Source organism: Triturus cristatus, chromosome 12, assembly GCF_964204655.1.
Source record: "Triturus cristatus chromosome 12, aTriCri1.1, whole genome shotgun sequence".
Lineage (NCBI taxonomy): Eukaryota > Metazoa > Chordata > Amphibia > Caudata > Salamandridae > Triturus > Triturus cristatus.
The window spans coordinates 624,220,925-624,239,733 of NC_140595.1; the positions used below are offsets into that span (position 1 = coordinate 624,220,925).

General features: G+C 48.2%; 1 protein-coding gene across 1 annotated transcript in view; it reads right to left on the bottom strand.

Annotated features, from left to right (window-relative positions):
- Positions 1-18,809, bottom strand: part of ZC3H18 (zinc finger CCCH-type containing 18) — a 537,339-nt gene that overhangs the window by 111,271 nt on the left and 407,259 nt on the right. Inside the window, exons 10-11 of the mRNA XM_085638957.1 lie at positions 3,364-3,603; positions 1,651-1,812 (exon numbers count right to left, since the gene is read on the bottom strand). Of these exons, the coding sequence (XP_085495083.1) occupies positions 1,651-1,812; positions 3,364-3,603 (402 nt within the window). The remainder of the gene's footprint in view (positions 1-1,650; positions 1,813-3,363; positions 3,604-18,809) is intronic.

An 18,809-nucleotide genomic window follows, 5' to 3' on the forward strand; every position in this document is an offset into this window, starting at 1 on the left:
AGCTCTTCTTTGACTTGAACACTCAAATGTTGATTACGAGTTTAAAGAAGGTTCTGATCAGGTGCCTTTGTCTCCGATTTCCCTCTGTGGGAAGGTCAGGAGCAGGGGTGGAATGCCCCGAGATAGAAGAAGCGTCTTCTTTTGGACGATTTGAAGGATATAGCTTTGATGAAGAATACCAGCGAGATCGTCAAGCTTGCGGTAAAACCTGATAACTGTCTGTCCAAGACTTATTTTCTGGCAATTTTTGGTAAAAGGAAACACCTCAACAAAATGACTCAGGAAAACTCAACAACACAAAATAACACAAGACAGCCTTGAGATTTCTTCCTCTTGCAGGAATGGAACTTTACAAAGTGTGAAGGCATGCTTATTGTGGACCGTCAAAGAGGAAAAAAAGAGGCAAATAAGGAACACTTTAGTGACAAATGACTTTAGCTCACATGTCAACAAAAGAGTGGAGTCAAAACAATACAGGTCGAACACCTGAAGTATTTTATGTGGGAAAGATGTTTTAAAGGGCGGGAAAGAGACCAGTGCTTGTATATCTTATTCACGAGTACGAAAAAAATGTACAGATTGATTTTCACCTGCCACAATTGTGTCTTATGGTGCAATGGGACTGCTTGCTTCATTAACCCCTTCGCTGCGGCGCGAATTCCGCCGCAGCGCTGGGGGGGTTTGGGGGCAGCACGGTGGCGCGGTGCTCATGACGGAACCGCGCCGTCATGAGTCACGGGCGAGCTGTGCTCATGACGGCGTGGTTCCGTCACGACTCCGCCCACTCTCTAATTCGCCCGCACAGGCGGGGAATTCGAGCCGCGTGGGAGGAGCGGCCGCTCCATGACGGAACCACGCCGTCATGAGCACACGGTGCCCGTGGCTCATGACGGCGTGGTTCCGTCAAGGGCACACAAGGGGTTAAAGGATATGTTTTCCATTTCCTTGTTGTAAATGTTATAGCTTATTCTCTAGCACTTCTTTCCTTTTTCTTTTCCAAATAAAGAGACTGTCTTGGATCAGCTATTTTATTTTCAGTTCGGCCTACTTACTAATGGGGTTAAATGTAAACTTTCTCTTTGTAATATTGCAATCATATTTATGTACGAGTGAACCATACAAATCAGTTATCCTAATAAATTAAAAATATTCTTAAAAGTAGGAGTAGCTAAAAAAAAACACTGCTGATAATTTGATTCCTTTCTAGCCGCCGACAATTATAATTTTTTTTTGGGACTCTCAAAAATTACATATAAGGCAGCATTATATTCTGACCTTCATGGTAACATCACTTAGAAGTAACAATATGCTAATACCATCTGCAAGAGTTACTGTACAAAAATAAATAAATCAAGAAATCACTGTTATTGCACTAATCTAGTGCTACAACTAACTAACATGGTCCTTGTCTTGGAAGAAGATGATAAAAGAAAGAAAGCCATCAAAAATTCAATCACCAGGCCACTTGGTACTGTCACATAGCATTGTAAAAGATTTAAATCTTCTATGTAGTTGAGATACCAGTAAGAGTGTTGTAAATACATTTTCTGCTCAAAAGAAAATACAGAAAAGAAAATACAGAAATTAAAATTAACTCTACACATCTTCTGCTTCCTCTTATTGACCAACATACATAAGTTTAAAACTCACCTTCGAGGAGGAGTTTTTGGCTTGACTTCCTTCTTTCGCCCTTCTCTTGTATCTGAGAGCTGAGGGACTTCAGGTGGAGGTGGTTTTGGGGGTTTCACAACTGGCGTTGGTGCAGGCAATGTGGCAGGCAATGGAGCTGGCTTCTTCACAACTGGCTTATCTCTGTGCAGAAGATGCAAAACAAAAACTGAGGACTGAAGTTCTTCCCCCACTGTTTGGTGTGTTTTTGGTAACTAATTCGAAATACCATTTAACAAGACAGATCTAAATCTGAAAGGGCTTCAAAGGGATATATCTCTGTAGAGACTATAAGTCAACGTAGGTTTGACAACATGTTCAGAATGAAAGTAAATGATTAGGGTCAATATACAACTTCACAGGCACTATCATAGGATGCTTTACTTAAATAATTAATGAAAGTTCAAAAGTGTATGCTAACCGCTACAATGTACTTAAATGACATGTCCTTGAGAAGACTTTTGCTGCAGTGCATCCAATCGTTTGAACATGTTTAATGGCAACTTGTTCGGGCACATGACAAACTCAGAAACTGGTTGTTCTGGTAGTTTCAGGTTTTGCACAAAATACTATGCTGCAATCTCTAAAAAGAAACATGCTTAAGAAAATAAACACATTAAGAACTACAGAATTCGAGATGCAATTCAGAATGAAAAGGCAGAAAAATAAGAGGTAAATAGAGACATAGGGGTCTGCGTGGTTAACCTTATGGTTTGCGGAATTTAACAGCACATTTGCTAGTTTGTTTACACTTTTGTTAAGACAACAGGCCGTGGAAGTTAAAGCTAGTCATAGTCCTACAACTAGTTATCAGCCTTCCCAAACCAGAAGTTACACATCATATAATTCAACCAGTCATAAACTTGGACCTGACAAGGTGGCTGGCTCCAACAAGGTCTGCTTTTGTCGAAGGGTTGTTGTAGTAGAGTCCGGGGTCATTAGCCTATCAGGTGGCAAAATCGCTAGCAACCATGGGTAAGTCTCTTCAATCACTGGGCTGTACCAGCAACTAAAGTTGCTAAAAGGCATCTCCAACCCAATGTCATTTTCAGCCACATAAATTAATGAAGCCCGAACCTCAACTTGTGCTACAAAAAACACTAAAATGAGAGTAAAGATCAATATATCCTGGGATTGGCATAGTAAATCCAACAATAAATATACTTCCTAGTTGAAAATGTAGCCTCAAGACATCTCCTGGTCACGCCCACGCTGCTGGTACCATTAGCAAAACCTGTGCCTATGCAGCACTTTTATGGGTCCTAAATTACGTTTCAGTCATTGTCCACGAACTCCATGTTCTGGGCAATAAATACAATTCCCCCCTTTGAGCTTCAAAATTCCCTGAGCTTCTGTCTTAATATGCTCTAAACCTCCCTCAAACAATGTGGTTTCAAATACACACATATGCTATGACTGATCAATTACGTAGAGTAATTAGCTTGGTTATAGGCTCAAAGACCCATTTAGGTCATCTGCGGAAGACTCGGGCCGAATTCTTCCTCAGGTAAATAAAACTAGTTCCACATCTAGAGTGAAAATGCTAAATTGCACAAGAATTTGTGGCAATATATTAAAAAAACAGAAAAACTAAATGAAACCAGACACCACAATGATCCCAGAATGCGGTATATCAAATGGAAGACATACAAATTAATCCTGCACCAATAAGTAGTATTGCTGATAGTCTCCTACCCTTTAGCAGCAGGAGTAGGAGCAGGAGCAGGAGCAGGAGCAGGAGCAGTAGCAGGAGCAGTTGCGGTTGCAGTTGCGGTTGCAGTTGCAGTTACGGCAGCCGCAGCAGCAGCAGGGGCAGTTGCAACGGAGGTGACAGGTGGGGCCACTGGTGGAGCAGGATTACTTTTAGGTTTGACAGGGGCTCTGTGTGGAGATGGCGATGGGGAAGGGGAAGCAGATGTGGAATAGGATCCGGACCTGAAATGAGAATAAACCGCACTCAGTCATGACACTGTGTAGGCAAAGGCATTTAAGAAAATGAAAAACAGTATATTCATTCTAAAAGTAATTTGATACAGTGGTTCCCAAACTTTTGACTCCTGAGGACCCCCATTGAGTCACCACTGGAAGCCGGGGACCCCCAAGCAATTTGTAGGATTTAAATTTCAAACATTAAAACAGTAATTCGAAAAAAAGAAACACACGTGTGCACACAAGACAGATACTCTCATTACTAAGGATTTTAGGGGCATATTTTATTTACAAGTCTCTATCGCCATGGGAACGTCACTTTTTGCGATGTTCCTGTGGCAATATGGGCTTCGCCTTATTTACAAGGCAGCGTTAAACCACTTATTGTGGCTTAATGCTGCCCTGTAAATAAGGCCCCCTTTCACGCAATACTTAGCGTGATAAAGGTGGGCAGTGGGAGTTGCAGAGGGCGTTTCACTCCAACACCCATTGATTTTGATGCTGCCCTCTATTTACCAGGTCAGCTTAAATAGGAGACAGCACCAAAATTAAGACCATGAAAAACCTGGTCTTAACTTGGCAAAATGAGGAGAAATGCCTTATTTCTCCTAGTTTTTGCTTTTTCCAACAGAAAAAGCAAAACACCTTTGATTGTTTATGTTCAGGAAGGTGGCCCTTCCTGCACCTAAACAATCTTTAATAAAAATGACATAGAAGTGACAAAACGGCATTACAAAATTGTTCATGTACAGGAAGTGGGAACATAGCAGCATCAGGATAATGATAGACTGGGAATAAACATATGTTGCTAACTTTTACCATGCAGTTTGCCAAGCAGCTCTTTGATGACAGTTTATAGGAAACTACTAGATTACGATAGTCCCTTATGAATTGCACAGTGACAAAAGAATCTCTGTGACAAAATAAGCAACCCACTGACCTATGCACATAAAGGAATATGCTACTTACCAGTATGCATCTGTTCTTGGCATGTAGAGCTGCAGATCTACACACTTGTGCATAGATCGCCATCTGGTGTTGGGCCCGGATGTTTGCAGTTTGTTTTTCCTCTTGGAAAGTCTTTGGAAGTCACGAAGTCGGTGACTCCTCCTTTGGATCGTATTGCGCATGGGCTTCGGCTCCATCCTCAGATTGTTTTTCGCCAGCAGGGAAAGATGGAGCGTAGTAGTAACAGTGAAGATGCCCATGTGTGTGCTATCTAAATAAGATAAACTGGAACAGATAAAGGTAGCCGGGAGGCGGGTGGGCGTGTGTAGATCTGCAGCTCTACATGCCAATAACAGATGCATACTGGTAAGTAGGATATTCCGTTCGAGGCATATGAGCTGCAGATTACACACTTGTGCATAGATTATATAGCAGTACCCACCGTTAGCAGCGACCACCCGTATCTGTTGCAGTGGTTTGAAATAACGTTTTGAGTACAGCCTGGCCCACACTGGCTTGTTGCTTAGTTTGCACATCTACACAATAGTGTTTGGTGAAAGTGTACGGTGTCGGCCATGCAGCTGCTTTGCAGATATCATCTAATGGGATGTTCCCTAAGAATGCCATGGAAGCCCCAATTTTTCGTGTAGAATGGGCTTTCGGGGGAATGAATAGCGTTCGCTTTGCTTTATGGTAGCAGATTTGAATGCATTTTACAATCCACCTAGCTATCCCCGATTTTGAGATGGGGTTACCTTTGTGTGGTGGAGAGAAAGAAACAAACCGTTGTTTGGTCTTACGGAAAGGTTGTGTTCTCTGAATGTAGTAGAGTAAGGCTCGTTTGACATCCAGTGTGTGAAGAGCCCTTTCTGCAACTGTCTGTGGTTGCGAGAAAAATACTGGTAGTTCTACTGTTTGGTTTAGGTGAAAGGGAGAAATGACTTTAGGGAGGAATTTTGGGTTGGTACGGAGAACAACTTTGTTATGGTGCATTTGGAGAAAGGGTTCTTGAATGGTAAGTGCTTGTATCTCACTGACCCTTCTAAGGGAAGTGATGGCTACAAGAAAAGCAGTTTTCCATGTTAGGAACTGTAGTTCGCATTTATGGAGAGGTTTTAAGGGAGGCCCCATTAGCCTTGTGAGAACGATATTTACGTTCCACACAGGTGAGGGTGGCACTCTGGGGGGAATTATTCTTTTAAGGCTTTCCATGAAGGCTTTAATGGCAGGTACTCTGAAGAGTGAGAGATGTTGCCTGTTTTGTAGGTAAGCTGCAATAGCTGCGAGGTGTAGTCTAATGGACGTATAGGCTAGATTGCACCTTTGTAGGTGGAGTAAGTAGCCTATTATGCGTTGAATGGACACGTCCAGTGGATTGATGGTGTCGTTATGGCAATAAACAACAAAACGTTTCCACTTGGTGGCATAGCACGCTCTAGTGGTAGGTCTTCTAGCTTCTCTGATGACGTTCATACAGTCAGGGGGAAGATTTAGGTACCCGAATTCTAAGATTTCAGGAGCCAGATCGCAAGTTTGAGCTGCGCTGGGTCCGGGTGTTTGATCTCTCCATGGTTCTGGGTTAAGAGGTGTGGAGAGAGGTGTAGTTTTTGGTGCGGCACTACAGATAGTTCCAGCAGTGTGGTATACCACGGTTGTCTGGCCCACGTTGGAGCTACTAGGATTAGTGTGAGGGAGTATTGTTGTAGTTTGCGCACCACTAGTGGAATGAGTGGGAGAGGCGGAAAAGCGTACGCAAATTTACCTGACCAGTTCATCCATATCGCATTTCCTTTGGACAATGGGTGTGGGTATCTGACGGCGAAGCTTGGGCATTTGGCGTTTTCGTGGGTGGCGAAGAGGTCTATCTGTGGATGCCCCCACATTTGAAAGTATGGGTGAAGAACTTGCGGGTGAAGCTCCCACTCGTGGATCTGTTGTGTCTGTCTGCTGAGCAGATCTGCCACTGTGTTTTGGACTCCTGGGACATGCTGAGCTAGGAGAAAGATTTTCTGGGGTATCGCCCATCTCCATATGCTCTGTGCTAGGTGAGAGAGCTGTGGAGAGTGTGTGCCGCCTTGTTTTTGGATATAATTCATGGCTGTCATGTTGTCTGTCCGGATCAGGACTGCCTTGCCTGAAATTTGAGTTTGAAAAGATTTTAGGGCTAAGAAGATCGCTAGTAACTCCAGATGGTTGATATGGAGTAACTTTTGTTGAGGTGTCCACTTGCCCTGTGTGGTGAGATGTAGTAGATGAGCTCCCCAGCCGGAGAGCGATGCGTCCGTTGTCAGTACTATTTGAGGAACCGGGTCCAGGAACGGTCGACCTTTGGAAAGGTTTGTGGTGTTCCACCACTGCAGAGAGCGATGGGTCCGACCGTGTACCAACACCAGATCTGTTAATTGACCCTGGGCCTGGTTCCATTGGCGCGCTAAGCACTCTTGGAGAGGACGCATCTGGAGTCTTGCGTGAGGCACTATGAAAATGCAAGAGGCCATCATCCCTATTAGTTGCATAAACACTCGAGCTGGAAGGGAGTGTTGTAGTGCGAATTTTGCGCGTAGAGCTTGAATGCCTGCAATCCTGGCCGGATTGGGGTAGGCTAGTGCTCTTGAGGTGTCTATGGTGGCACCGAGGTATTGTTTTATGTGGGATGGTTGGAGATGGGACTTCTGGTGGTTTACTGTGAAGCTCAGCTGGTGGAGAAATTGAATGGTGGTAATGTGTGTTGAACACACTGATTGTACGACCCAGCTTTTATTAGCCAGTCGTCTAAGTATGGGAAGACGTGGATGTGATGTCTTCGTAAATGTGCTGCTACCACTGCTAGGCACTTGGTGAATACCCTTGGTGCTGTTGTGACTCTGAACGGGAGCACCTTGAATTGGAAGTGTTGTCCGTCCACTACAAATCTGAGGTACTTGCGGTGAGCTTTGTGCACCGGAATGTGAAAATACGCATGTTTTAGATCTAGGGTGGTCAAAAAGTCGTTTTGGGAGAGGACCGGAAGTACCTGCTGAAGCGTTACACTCAGACCATTTTCATATGGTATGTACGTGTTTAGGGTCCGGAGATCTAGGATGGGCCGCAGAGTCACGTCCCTTTTTGGTATGAGAAAATATAGGGAGTAGACTCCCATGCTTTGTTGGTTGGTAGGAACGGGTTCTATTGCCTGTTTTTCTAGGAGGGAGACTACCTCCTGCTTTAGGAGTATTAAATGTTCTTGTGACATTGGGCGCTGCCTGGGTGGAATGTTTGGGGGGGTAGATATTAGTTCTAGGCAGTAGCCTGATTGAATTATTTGTGTCACCCATTTGTCTGAGGTGATGGTAGCCCAGACGGGAAGGAAATGTTGGAGTCTGCCCCCGACCGGAGTGGAATGGTCTGGGGGGAGTGGGGGGGGGGGGGGGGCAAGTCATTGGGTAGGCGTTGTGGCAGAGCAGGCGTTGTTTGTTTTGCCTCTGCCTTTATTGTTGTTACCCTTATAGCCGCCTCTTTGATAACCCCTTGTGAAGGTGGACTGAGTGGGGGATTTGTACTAAGTGGACGGGGTATCTGAGGAGTAGCCTCTAGATGTACTGCGAAAGGAAGAGTGGCGAAAGGAGCGTCTAGGAGGGTGTGACTGTAAGGCTCCCATGGACTTCGCCGTATCCGAATCTTTCTTCATTTTTTCTAGGGCCTCATCTACCTTTGGGCCAAATAGATGTTCCTGGTCAAAGGGATGGTTAAGGATGGAGGCTTGTACCTCCGGTTTAAACCCTGATATTCTCAGCCAAGCATGGAGACGCTTGTATTGATGGCCCTGGAAGCTGTGTCTGCTGCATCTAAGGCACAGCGTATAGAGGTGTTTGTGATAGTCTTACCCTCTTGAATTAGAAAGTTGGCCTTAGCTTTATATTTCTCAGGGAGGTGGTGCATTATGCTCTCTAACTCGTCATAATGTGCCCGGTCATATCTGGCCAATAGGGCTTGAGTATTGGCGATACGCCACATATTGGCTGCTTGTGACGCAGTGCGTTTCCCTGATGCATCCAGTAGCTTTGACTCTTTGTCAGGTGGTGGTGCTTCGCCTGACGCCTGGGAATTTGCCCTTTTACGTGCAGTGGATACAACTAGAGAGTCTAGTGGCGCTGGCCCTCTAATGTAGGAGGGATCGGTGGGGGCAGCTTTGTATTTTTTCTCGATGCGCGGGTTAATGACCCTGGCTCTAACTGGGTCCTTAAAAACCTCTAGCGTATGCTTTACCTCTTCTTAGAGCATAGGTAATATGGAGGTAGACCTATGTGTGGTGTCGAACGTGTCGAGGAGGAAATCTTCCTCCACGGGGTCGGTATGTAAGTCTACCCCTTGATAGTGTGCCACCCTTTGCAGTAGGTGGTGGAACCCCAATGAGTTTTCTGGTGGAGATGGCCTGGAGGGGTAAAGGTCATATTGTGGGACATTGGGGATATAAGGTATATTGTAGTTGTCCCATGGGTCTGGGGATCCTGTAGGAGTGGGGTCCCCTGTGGGTAGGTCCTGGGGACATCCCCTATGTCATCATATGGGTCCCCGTGATCATCATCTTGTGGAGAAGGGGTGGGAGAACGATGAGGTTGGGGTGGAGAAGGCGGAGGGGGTGGAGGTGGAGAAGGTGGAAGAGGTGGAGGAGGTGGGGAAGGTATTCTGAACGGGGAGGTAGCAGAGTCCTTTCTCTTTGGAGGCGGAGGTGGAGCAGGCTTTTCCAAAGGTCTCTTTTTGGAAGAAAGTGTCAAATGTACAGTTTTTGGATCCTTGGTGAGTGTTTTCTGCAAGGGATCCGGTGTAAAAAAAAGGCCGGTGAGGCTGGTCTGTCCGTCAGCGCCGAAGGAATCGGGGCCGTTGCCTTTTTAGGCTTTTCCGTGCCGGTTCGTTGTTTGGAACCTGGTTTGGGAAACTCCGGACGCTTGGTCGGCGCCGAGATGGATTTCGGCCTCGAAGTGTCGGTGCCGGTGGCCGTGTGTGCTTTGGTCGGCACCGAAGGTGGTGTTGGTGCCGAAGAGCTGGGGTTCGACCCAGAGTGCTTCGGTGCGGAGCTCGGTGTCGATATGGGGGTCGGCTTCTTTTTCGGCGCCGAAGCGTGTTTATCGGTACCGGGAGTAGGCTGGCTCGAGTCCGAGCCGCCGGAAGGCTTGCTTGGCACCGGTGGGGTGTTGGAAGCAGTGTCCTTGGTCTTGCCTAGGCCCGGAGGCGAAGGCGTGACCGGAGCCTTTTTCGGTGCCGGCAGGTGTGTGGGATCAGTACTCACGACCCTCTGCGCCGGGGTGATGTCCTCCACATCTGAGTCGTCAGCCTCGGAAGCCCTGACGAGGCCCTCTTCGGTGTACTGCTCTGGAGCGTCGATGCCTTCTCCGAAGATGTCGTCCGGAATCGTCGTCGAGGAGTGCGCCATAGTTCTTCTGGCTCTTCGGTCCCGAATAGTCTTTTTGGACCGGAAGGACTTGCACGCCGGACAATCTCGAGCCTCGTGTTCAGGGGAGAGGCAGAGATTGCATACCTCGTGGAGATCGGTGTGGGGGAATTTGGACCCACATCAGGGCACTTTTTAAATGGAGTCCTTTCCATTAGCCAGGCCCGAAGCATGGAGAGGCCCGAAGGCCGCCGTCGACGACTGGAACTGAAGGTCCGTGCCAATGAGAAGGCGCGTCGAGTGGGGGAGATCGCGATCGAAACAATACCGCGGTTTAAGGTGAGGATTGCGCGTCGACCGTCGAACTGGAAGCTGTTCGGAACCGGAGCGCGAAGATCACATCCGAGACCGATGGCGGAAAAAAACAATCTGAGGATGGAGCCGAAGCCCATGCGCAATACGATCCAAAGGAGGAGTCACCGACCTCGTGACTTCCAAAGACTTTCTAAGAGGAAAAACAAATTGCAAACATCCGGGCCCAACACCAGATGGCGATCTATGCACAAGTGTATAATCTGCAGCTCATATGCCTCGAACATACTGTTTTTTAAAATTCATTGTACACGTTCTTTGCAGTAGGCATTTTAACCCTCTGTGTCACATTAGATAAGTCAAAGCTTCCACTGGACAAAACACTCCTCTCTCTCCAGCAGGTACATTAATCACTGGCATTTTCTTGACACTTTTATAGTTGCTCAAAAACTGCTAATTTTACAAGGAACTTTGCAGTGCTTTTAAAACTGCTGCCTGCGGACCCCCTGGGAATGAGCCACGGACCCCTGCCACTGCCCTAGCATATTTTTTTCAGGATTCTCCTGTGCATGCACAGACCTTTCCAAGACATTTCGTTTACTTACAAGGGGTGTAGGGCCAGCCCATGGCTTACCATTGGTTAGGGTCCGCCCATTGCTTGCCATTGGTTGGCTTCATAGTTATATATTTCCTCGTTTCATTTTAGTAAGTATGTGCAGTTTCTATACCTCTATGTGTGTTTGTCCCTTCTGTGGAGCATGGCCAATGTACTGCTTCCAGTACTTTTTACTTTTCGGTGCAGCACTCCATGAGAGCTCATATGTTTGCAGGCTGAATCCAACCTGCTGCGTTGCTGCTTGCTTGCCCCGTCCCACCAGCCCCCTCCTGAGTTGCTGCTTGCTTGCCAAATCCCACCCACACCACAACATTGTTGATAGCTTGCCCATTTCGCCCGTGCCCCTATGTGGTTCTTGTTGCCCTATTCCTCCTGCCTGGTTGTTGCTTGGCCTATCCTTCCCTCTCTCCAGCCTCCTCTCCTCAGCCCCCTCCTGTGGTGCTGCTTGCTTGCCCTCTCCCTCCTGCCTTGTCTCTTGCTTTTCCTGTCTCAGCGACAACACTCTTGCATTGTTGCTTGCTCACTTGCCGTGTCCCAACTGGCCAACACCTGCGTTCTTGCTTGCGTTTCCCATTCCACACGGCCCCCTCCTGGAATGGAATGCTTTTCCCGTCCCACTCACCCGCCCACATGTTGCTGCTTGCCTCATCGCATTCATGCCCCACACACATTGCTGCTTGCCCCATCGCACTCACCCCAACGCATTGCTGCTTGCCCCATTGCACTTGCCCCATGCGCTTCCGCTTGCCCCATCGCACATGCCCAATGTGCTGTTGCTTGCCCAGTCGCGCTTGTCCCCCAAGCATTGCTGCGTGGTCTGTCCAACTTCAACCCCCAGCATTGCTGCTTGCCTCGTCCCACCTGCCCAACTCCTGCATTGTTGCTTGCCCAGTCCATCCCGCCTCATTATTGCCACCTACCCTGTCACTCCAGCGCTGTTGCTTCTTGCCCCACCCCTTCTTGTTGCTTGCTCTTTCCTCTCCGTGTTGTTGTTTCTTTCTCAGTCCTTGCCACCCCTTTCTCTACATTGTTGTTGTTTGCTCAATCCCTTCCACCAGCCCCTGAGTTATTGCTTGCCGCCTCAATTCCCACCAGGAAATAAAAGCACAATGATGAGTCTAGCGCTGGGTTTTGCCATTCTGCACAACATGGCTAAAAGACATTGTCAAAGCTGGTAGCTTTTGCAAAGGCAAGACATACTGGCTTTTCCAATGCTCGTTGTAAATGAGCAGTGAACATGGCTGAAAACATTAGTTTTGCATCCAGAATTTTCAATGAGGTTTGACATAACCTATATTCCTGGGAAACTGTGTCTTGGGGTATACCCGTCTTTTTAAAAATTGTATTCCATTGCTTGGACACCCTTCCAAGATGGCGCCCGAATGCCAGGCATTCATGTTGTCCTTCCACTATGTTTAGCATGTTTGTTTAAGAGGAGAATTTTGATAGACTGCTGGTTGTGTCATCTAGGCCGCCAAGTCGAAACATATCATGTGTTGTCTGTGCCGTAAATAAATAAATAAATATATATACATACATACATATTGAATATGCTACTTACCAGTATGTATCTGTTCTTGGCATGTAGGGCTGCTGACATTCATATCTGTGCATAGATCGCCGCCTAGTGTTGGGTCCGGATGATTGCACATTGTTGTCCTGGAAGAGTCTTCGAAGTATCCTGAGATGGGTGACTCCTCCCCTGGACCACAGTGCGCATGGGCATCCTCTCCATCCCCAGATTGTTTTTCGCCATTGTGGCAGTGATGGAGTAGATACAGGAAGTGATGACCATGCTATACAGTAATTCTGAGAGCTGCAGCTGCGACAGGCGCCGGGGAGGAGGGTGGGCGATATGAATGTCAGCAGCCCTACATGCCAAGAACAGATGCATACTGGTAAGTAGCATATTCAGTTCGAGGCATGTGGGCTGCTGAATTCATATCTGTGCATAGAATACACAGCAGTACCTCCTATTAGCGGCGGCTACCCGTGCCAGCTGCAGCAGTCTGAAAAAGAGTTTTGAGAACAGCCTGTCCTACAGCTGCCTGCTGTTTTGAGTGTACATCTACACAGTAGTGTTTTGTAAATGTATGTATAGTGGACCATGTGGCTGCTCTACATATTTCTTGTAAAGGAATGTTTCCCAGGAAAGTCATGGAGGCCCCTAACTTCCGTGTTGAGTGGGCTCGTGGTGGAATCGTTAATGTGCGTTTAGCTTTTTGATAACAAATTTGGATACATTTAACGATCCATCTGGCTATACCTGCTTTGGAAATGGCGTTGCCTTTGTGTTGTGGAGAGAAGGCAACAAAGAGTTGTTTAGTCTTCCTAAAGTTTTTAGTTCTGTCAATATAGTACATGAGGGCCCTTTTTACATCTAGTGTGTGGAGCATCCTCTCAGCGACATTTTGTGGGTTTTGAAAGAAAACAGGCAGTTCAATGGTTTGGTTCATGTGGAACTGCGATATTACTTTAGGCATGAATTTGGGGTTGGTACGTAGTACGACCCGGTTTGTGTGAACTTGTATAAATGGCTCTTGAATGGTTAGCGCCTGGAGTTCCCCAACTCTTCTTAAGGAAGTGATGGCAACCAGGAAAGCCACTTTCCAGGTAAGGAATTGAATCTCACAAGAATGGAGAGGTTCAAAGGGTGGACCAATTAGTCTGGTGAGGACCAAGTTGATGTTCCACACCGGTGCTGGGGGGTGCCTTGGGGGAATCACCCGTTTAAGTCCTTCCAAGAAGGCTTTGATGGCAGGCACTCTGAATAAAGAGAGGTGCTGCCTGTTTTGGAGGTAGGCTGCTATTGCTGTTAAATGGACACGTATTGAGGTGTATGCCAGATTGCATCGGTATAGGTGTAAGAGATAGCAGATTATGTTCTGAATAGATGCGTCTAGTGGGTTAAGGTGATTGTTGTTGCAATAAATGACAAACCTCTTCCATTTGGCTGCATAGCAAGCTCTGGTAGTGGGTCTCCTAGCTTCCTTAATGATCTCCATACAGTCAGGTGGCAGGTTTAGGTAGTCAAACTCTAAGACTTCAGGAGCCAGATTGCCAGGTTCAACTGTTGCGGATCTGGGTGTTGAATTTCTCCATGGTTCTGCGTCAAAAGCGTGGGTTTGATCCGCAGCCTTTGATGCGGCACCACGGAAAGTTCTAGAAAGGTGGTGTACCATGGCTGGCATGCCCATGTTGGAGCAACCAGGATGAGTGTCAGAGAGTGCTGTCGCAGTTTGCGTGCCACCAGCGGTATCAACGGCGCTGGGGGAAAAGCGTACGCAAATCTGCCGGACCAGTTCATCCATATCGCATTGCCCTGCGACTGTGGATGTGGGAACCTGGCGGCAAAGCTTTGGCATTTTGCGTTTTCCCTTGTGGCGAATAGGTCTATCTCTGGATGACCCCACTGCTGGAAGTACGGTTGGAGTACTGATGGGTGTAACTCCCACTCGTGCATCTGGTGGCTGTGCCTGCTGAGCAGATCCGCCATCTGGTTGTCTTTGCCTGGGAGGTGTTCCGCCATGAGGAATATATTCCTCTGAATGGCCCACTTCCACATGCTCTGAGCCAGATGAGACAACTGTGGGGAGTGTGTTCCTCCCTGCTTCTGTATGTAGTACATGGCAGTCATGTTGTCCGTCCGGATCAACACGACCTTGTTGCACAGGTGTACTTTGAATGCTTTCATTGCCAGGAAGATTGCCATCAGTTCCAGAAGGTTGATGTGCATCTTCTTTTGTTGTGTAGTCCATAGTCCCTGCACTGTGTAATTGAGTACATGAGCTCCCCATCCCTGGAGAGACGCGTCCGCTGTCAGTATTATTTGTGGAACAGGCTCTTGGAACGGTCGGCCCTTGCAAAGGTTTTGTGGATTCCACCAATGCAGAGAGTTGTATGCCCGACCGCTCACCAACACTAGGTCTTTCAACTGTCCTTGAGCCTGATTCCACTGACGTGCTAAGCACTCCTGAAGCGGGCGCATATGTAGTCTCGCGTGTGGGACTATGAAGATGCAGGAGGCCATCATGCCTATCAACTGCATGAACACTCGCGCCGGAAGGGAGTGTTGAGGTTTGAATTTTGAGATCAGCAGTTGCATGCTGTTGATTCTCACTAAAGTTGGCTGAGCTGGGGCAGCCAGAGTGTTGATTGTCGCGCCTAAGTACTGTTGTACGTGCGCAGGTTGGAGACTTGATTTTGGGTAATTTAGTGAGAATCCCAGATCGTGAAGAAGGTGAATGGTGTGGGACATGTGGGTGGCACATTGTTGTGTCGATTTGGCCGGAACTAGCCAGTCGTCCAAATAAGGGAAGAAGTGAATATTTTGTCTTCGCAGATGCGCTGCCACTGTCGCCAGGCACTTGGTAAAGACCCTGGGTGCTGTTGTTACTCCGAAGGGGAGAACTTTGAACTGATAGTGATTCCCCTGAATGGTGAATCTGAGGTATTTCCTGTGTGAAGGGTGTATTGGTACGTGGAAGTATGCATCCTTCAGGTCTAGTGTAGCTAGGAAATCCCCCTGAGTGAGTAGTGGGAGAACCTGTTGGAGGGTGAGCATATGGAAATGCTCCGACAGTATATATAGGTTTAGGGGTCGCAGGTCTAGAATAGGTCGGAGCGAGCCGTCCTTTTTTGGGATCAAGAAGTACAGAGAGTACACTCCTGTGCCCTGCTGGGCGGTGGGCACTACTTTTATGGCCCCTTTTGCGAGCATAGCAAGCACTTCTTGCTGGAGTAAATCGTGTTCGGCTGACATAGGACGGTGCTTTGGTGGTATATTGGGTGGAGTGGAAGTTAGTTCCAGACAGTACCCATGTTGAATGATGTCCCTGACCCACCTGTCCGTGGTGATGTTCTTCCATGCGGGCAGGAACAGCTGGAGCCGTCCCCCGACAGGTGTTAAGTGGTCGGGGGGTAGGGAGAGGGCGTCACTGTTTGTTTTTTGGGGAGGACCTGGTGTTGCCATATCCACGTCCCCTGCCCTTGGCGCTGGATCCACGATATCCACCCCTGTTGTTTTTGTCGTAGGTGGTTTGTGTGCCACCTTTGGCATACTGTTGTTTTGACCCCTGGCCCCTTGACGTTCCCCTATTTCCAGTGCGACGAAAGGAGCCACTACGAAATTGTTGGGTTTGTAGCGCCCCCATAGATTTGGCAGTATCTGTGTCTTTTTTTATTTTCTCTAGGGTAGTGTCAACGTCTGGGCCAAATAAAAATTCCGTGTTAACCGGTAAGTTGAGGATATTGTTTTGGATCTCGGGTTTGAAGCCTGAGATGCGTAACCAGGCATGGCGTCGTAACATGACACTTGTGTTTATTGCCCTGGCCGCTGTGTCAGCTGCGTCTAGGGCGCATTTTATGGACGCATTAGTGAGGAGTTGTCCTTCTCTAATGAGGAGCTCCGCTGACTCTTTATACTCCTCTGGTAGGTGTTGGAGCAGTGACTCTAGCGTGTCATAATGTGACCTGTCATAACGTGCCAGGAGTGCTTGTGTATTGGCAATGCGCAGGATATTGGCTGCTTGCGCTGCCACACGTTTGCCAGATGTTTCAAGGACCTTTGACTCTTTGTCTGGGGGAGGAGCATCACCAGTTGTCTGTGAGTGGGCTCTTTTGCGAGCGTTGGCAACCACCATAGAGTCTAATGGCAACTGACCCCTAATGTATTTAGGGTCACCAGGTGCAGGCTTATATTTCTTTTCAATCCTGGGGTTTAACACTCGGGCTCTGGTGGTGTCCTTGAAAATGTCTTTGGCAGGCTTCAGAACCCCTTTAAGCATGGGCAGAGTCTTGACAGTTCTTTCCGAAGATGCGAAAGTGTCAAGCAGGAAGTCCTCCTCAATGGCGTCAGAGTGCAGTTCCACCCCATGATGAGCAGCAGCCCGTTCAATAAGGGCATTAAATGCGGCCGTGTCCTCTGTAGGAGACGTTTTAATATTGTAGAGTTGCGCATCCTGAGCATGTGGCGTGACACTTGGGTCTGTGGGGTCATCCCATGCCTGATCAGGATCCTGTGTTTCGTCGGGATCTGCGTCCCCGGGGTAGATGGTATCGTCCCCACCATATTCCTGCATTGGGTCCGATTCGGTAGGAGAAAAGGACTGCGGAGCTAGTTGGAGGGGATGGAAGTGTTCTTGTAGCACTTGTTTCTGCTCCGCCGGTAGCTTGCGTTTAAGAGGAATTTTGTATGGCACCTCTTCCCTGACTGGCGTGATCTTGCGCTTGTGGAGCATGAGCCTGCCAGTGTCGGCGTCGATAAATTGTGGCCCTGAAGGGTCGTGTTCTGTTAGGCCAGAGGTGGTGGACTGTGTGTGGAGGACACGTGTCCGAATTTGAAAGAGTTTCGGCGCCGATGTCGGTAGCAGCCCAAAGGTAATGTTGGTGGGCTCCGAGTGCACTGTACCGGGTGAGGTAGTGTGGGGACCCGAGGTAAAATGGGGGGCTACCTGGTCCCGGATACGTTGGAGAGATGCAGAGACCTGCTGCACAGCAAACTGAGATGGTGGTTTGGTGGGCATCTTGGTAGTAGGCGTGGAGGCCGACCCCGACTTTTTTGTCGGAAGGGGGTCACTGGCTTGAAGGGATGCATCGATAGTCGACGTAGTCGAGGACTTCTTCGGCATCGGTGATTTAGGCGTCGACGTAGCCGAGGCGGCCATTTTGACTGCGGAGGCGACGGGCTTCGGTGTCGGTGCCTTGTGGTGCACGAGGGCGCGCTTCTTTTGTGCGTCGACCGCGTCTGCTGCGGTGAGCTCGGCGCCGAAGTCTTTCTGTACGCGTTCGGAGCCGACGACTTTTTTCGGCGCCGGGGCAGTGGACTGTTTCGACGCCTTTGATCCGACCACCACCAGTTTCGCTTTCGATTTTGAAGGGACTGGAGCGATGGATGTTTTTGGGTTTAACAACCCGGTCGTCTTGGGTAATATTGGCTCTTGCATAGTGTTCAATGCCGGGCCGGAAGGCTGGGCCGAGGAACCATGGATTAGGTCTTGGGTAAGGCCCGAAGGCGATCCCTCGACCGGAGCCTGACGACTAATTTCGGCCTCGGTTTCAACGGATTGGCCTAACTCCTCGGGAGAGCTGTCTTCTTCAGCCCCATAGGCTTCGTCGAGGTCCCCTACCTCGTCGACGGCTTCTTCACGTCGAAAGAGCTCTTCGTCATCGTCGTCCGATCGGGAACCATGCTCGGAAGCGGGGCTAGATAGTATTTCTTCCACGCTCTCGGCTTCCTCGTCCTCGGTGCTGAATATGTTGGTGGCTGCGGGCGCTGCCTGCTGCGCCTCGAGCCTCGCTGCCCGTCGGTTCCGTAGAGTTTTCTTGGATCGGAACCGCGCGCAGGCCATGCATTTTGATTCGTCGTGATCCGGCGAGAGACATTTGTTACAGACCGGGTGGACGTCGATGTGAGGGTACTTGGCGTGGCACAACGGACACCTCTTGAACGGAGTTCTCGATTCCATCGTCGATGGAGCGTCGAAGTTTGGACCAATTCGATTCGAAATTTTGAAAAGGGTGTGGAGCACTAGAACTAGTAGTCAACACCGAACGGTAACTGTACCGACGAAAACTATAGGCCTTTTGGCCTAAAACTAAGTATTCCGAAGTTGAGCTAAGATAGTTGCATCCGAACCCAATGGCGGAAAAAAACAATCTGGGGATGGAGAGGATGCCCATGCGCACTGTGGTCCAGGGGAGGAGTCACCCATCTCAGGATACTTCGAAGACTCTTCCAGGACAACAATGTGCAATCATCCGGACCCAACAATAGGCGGCGATCTATGCACAGATATGAATTCAGCAGCCCACATGCCTCGAACATATATATATATATATATATATATATATATAATTTTTTTTCCATGCTGGCATTTCCTTATGCATTTCTGTCACATCTTTGACCTTCACCAGAGGGAAGCCATAGCATTTTGAAGCAAACAGCACACTAACCCGATAATTGCCAAT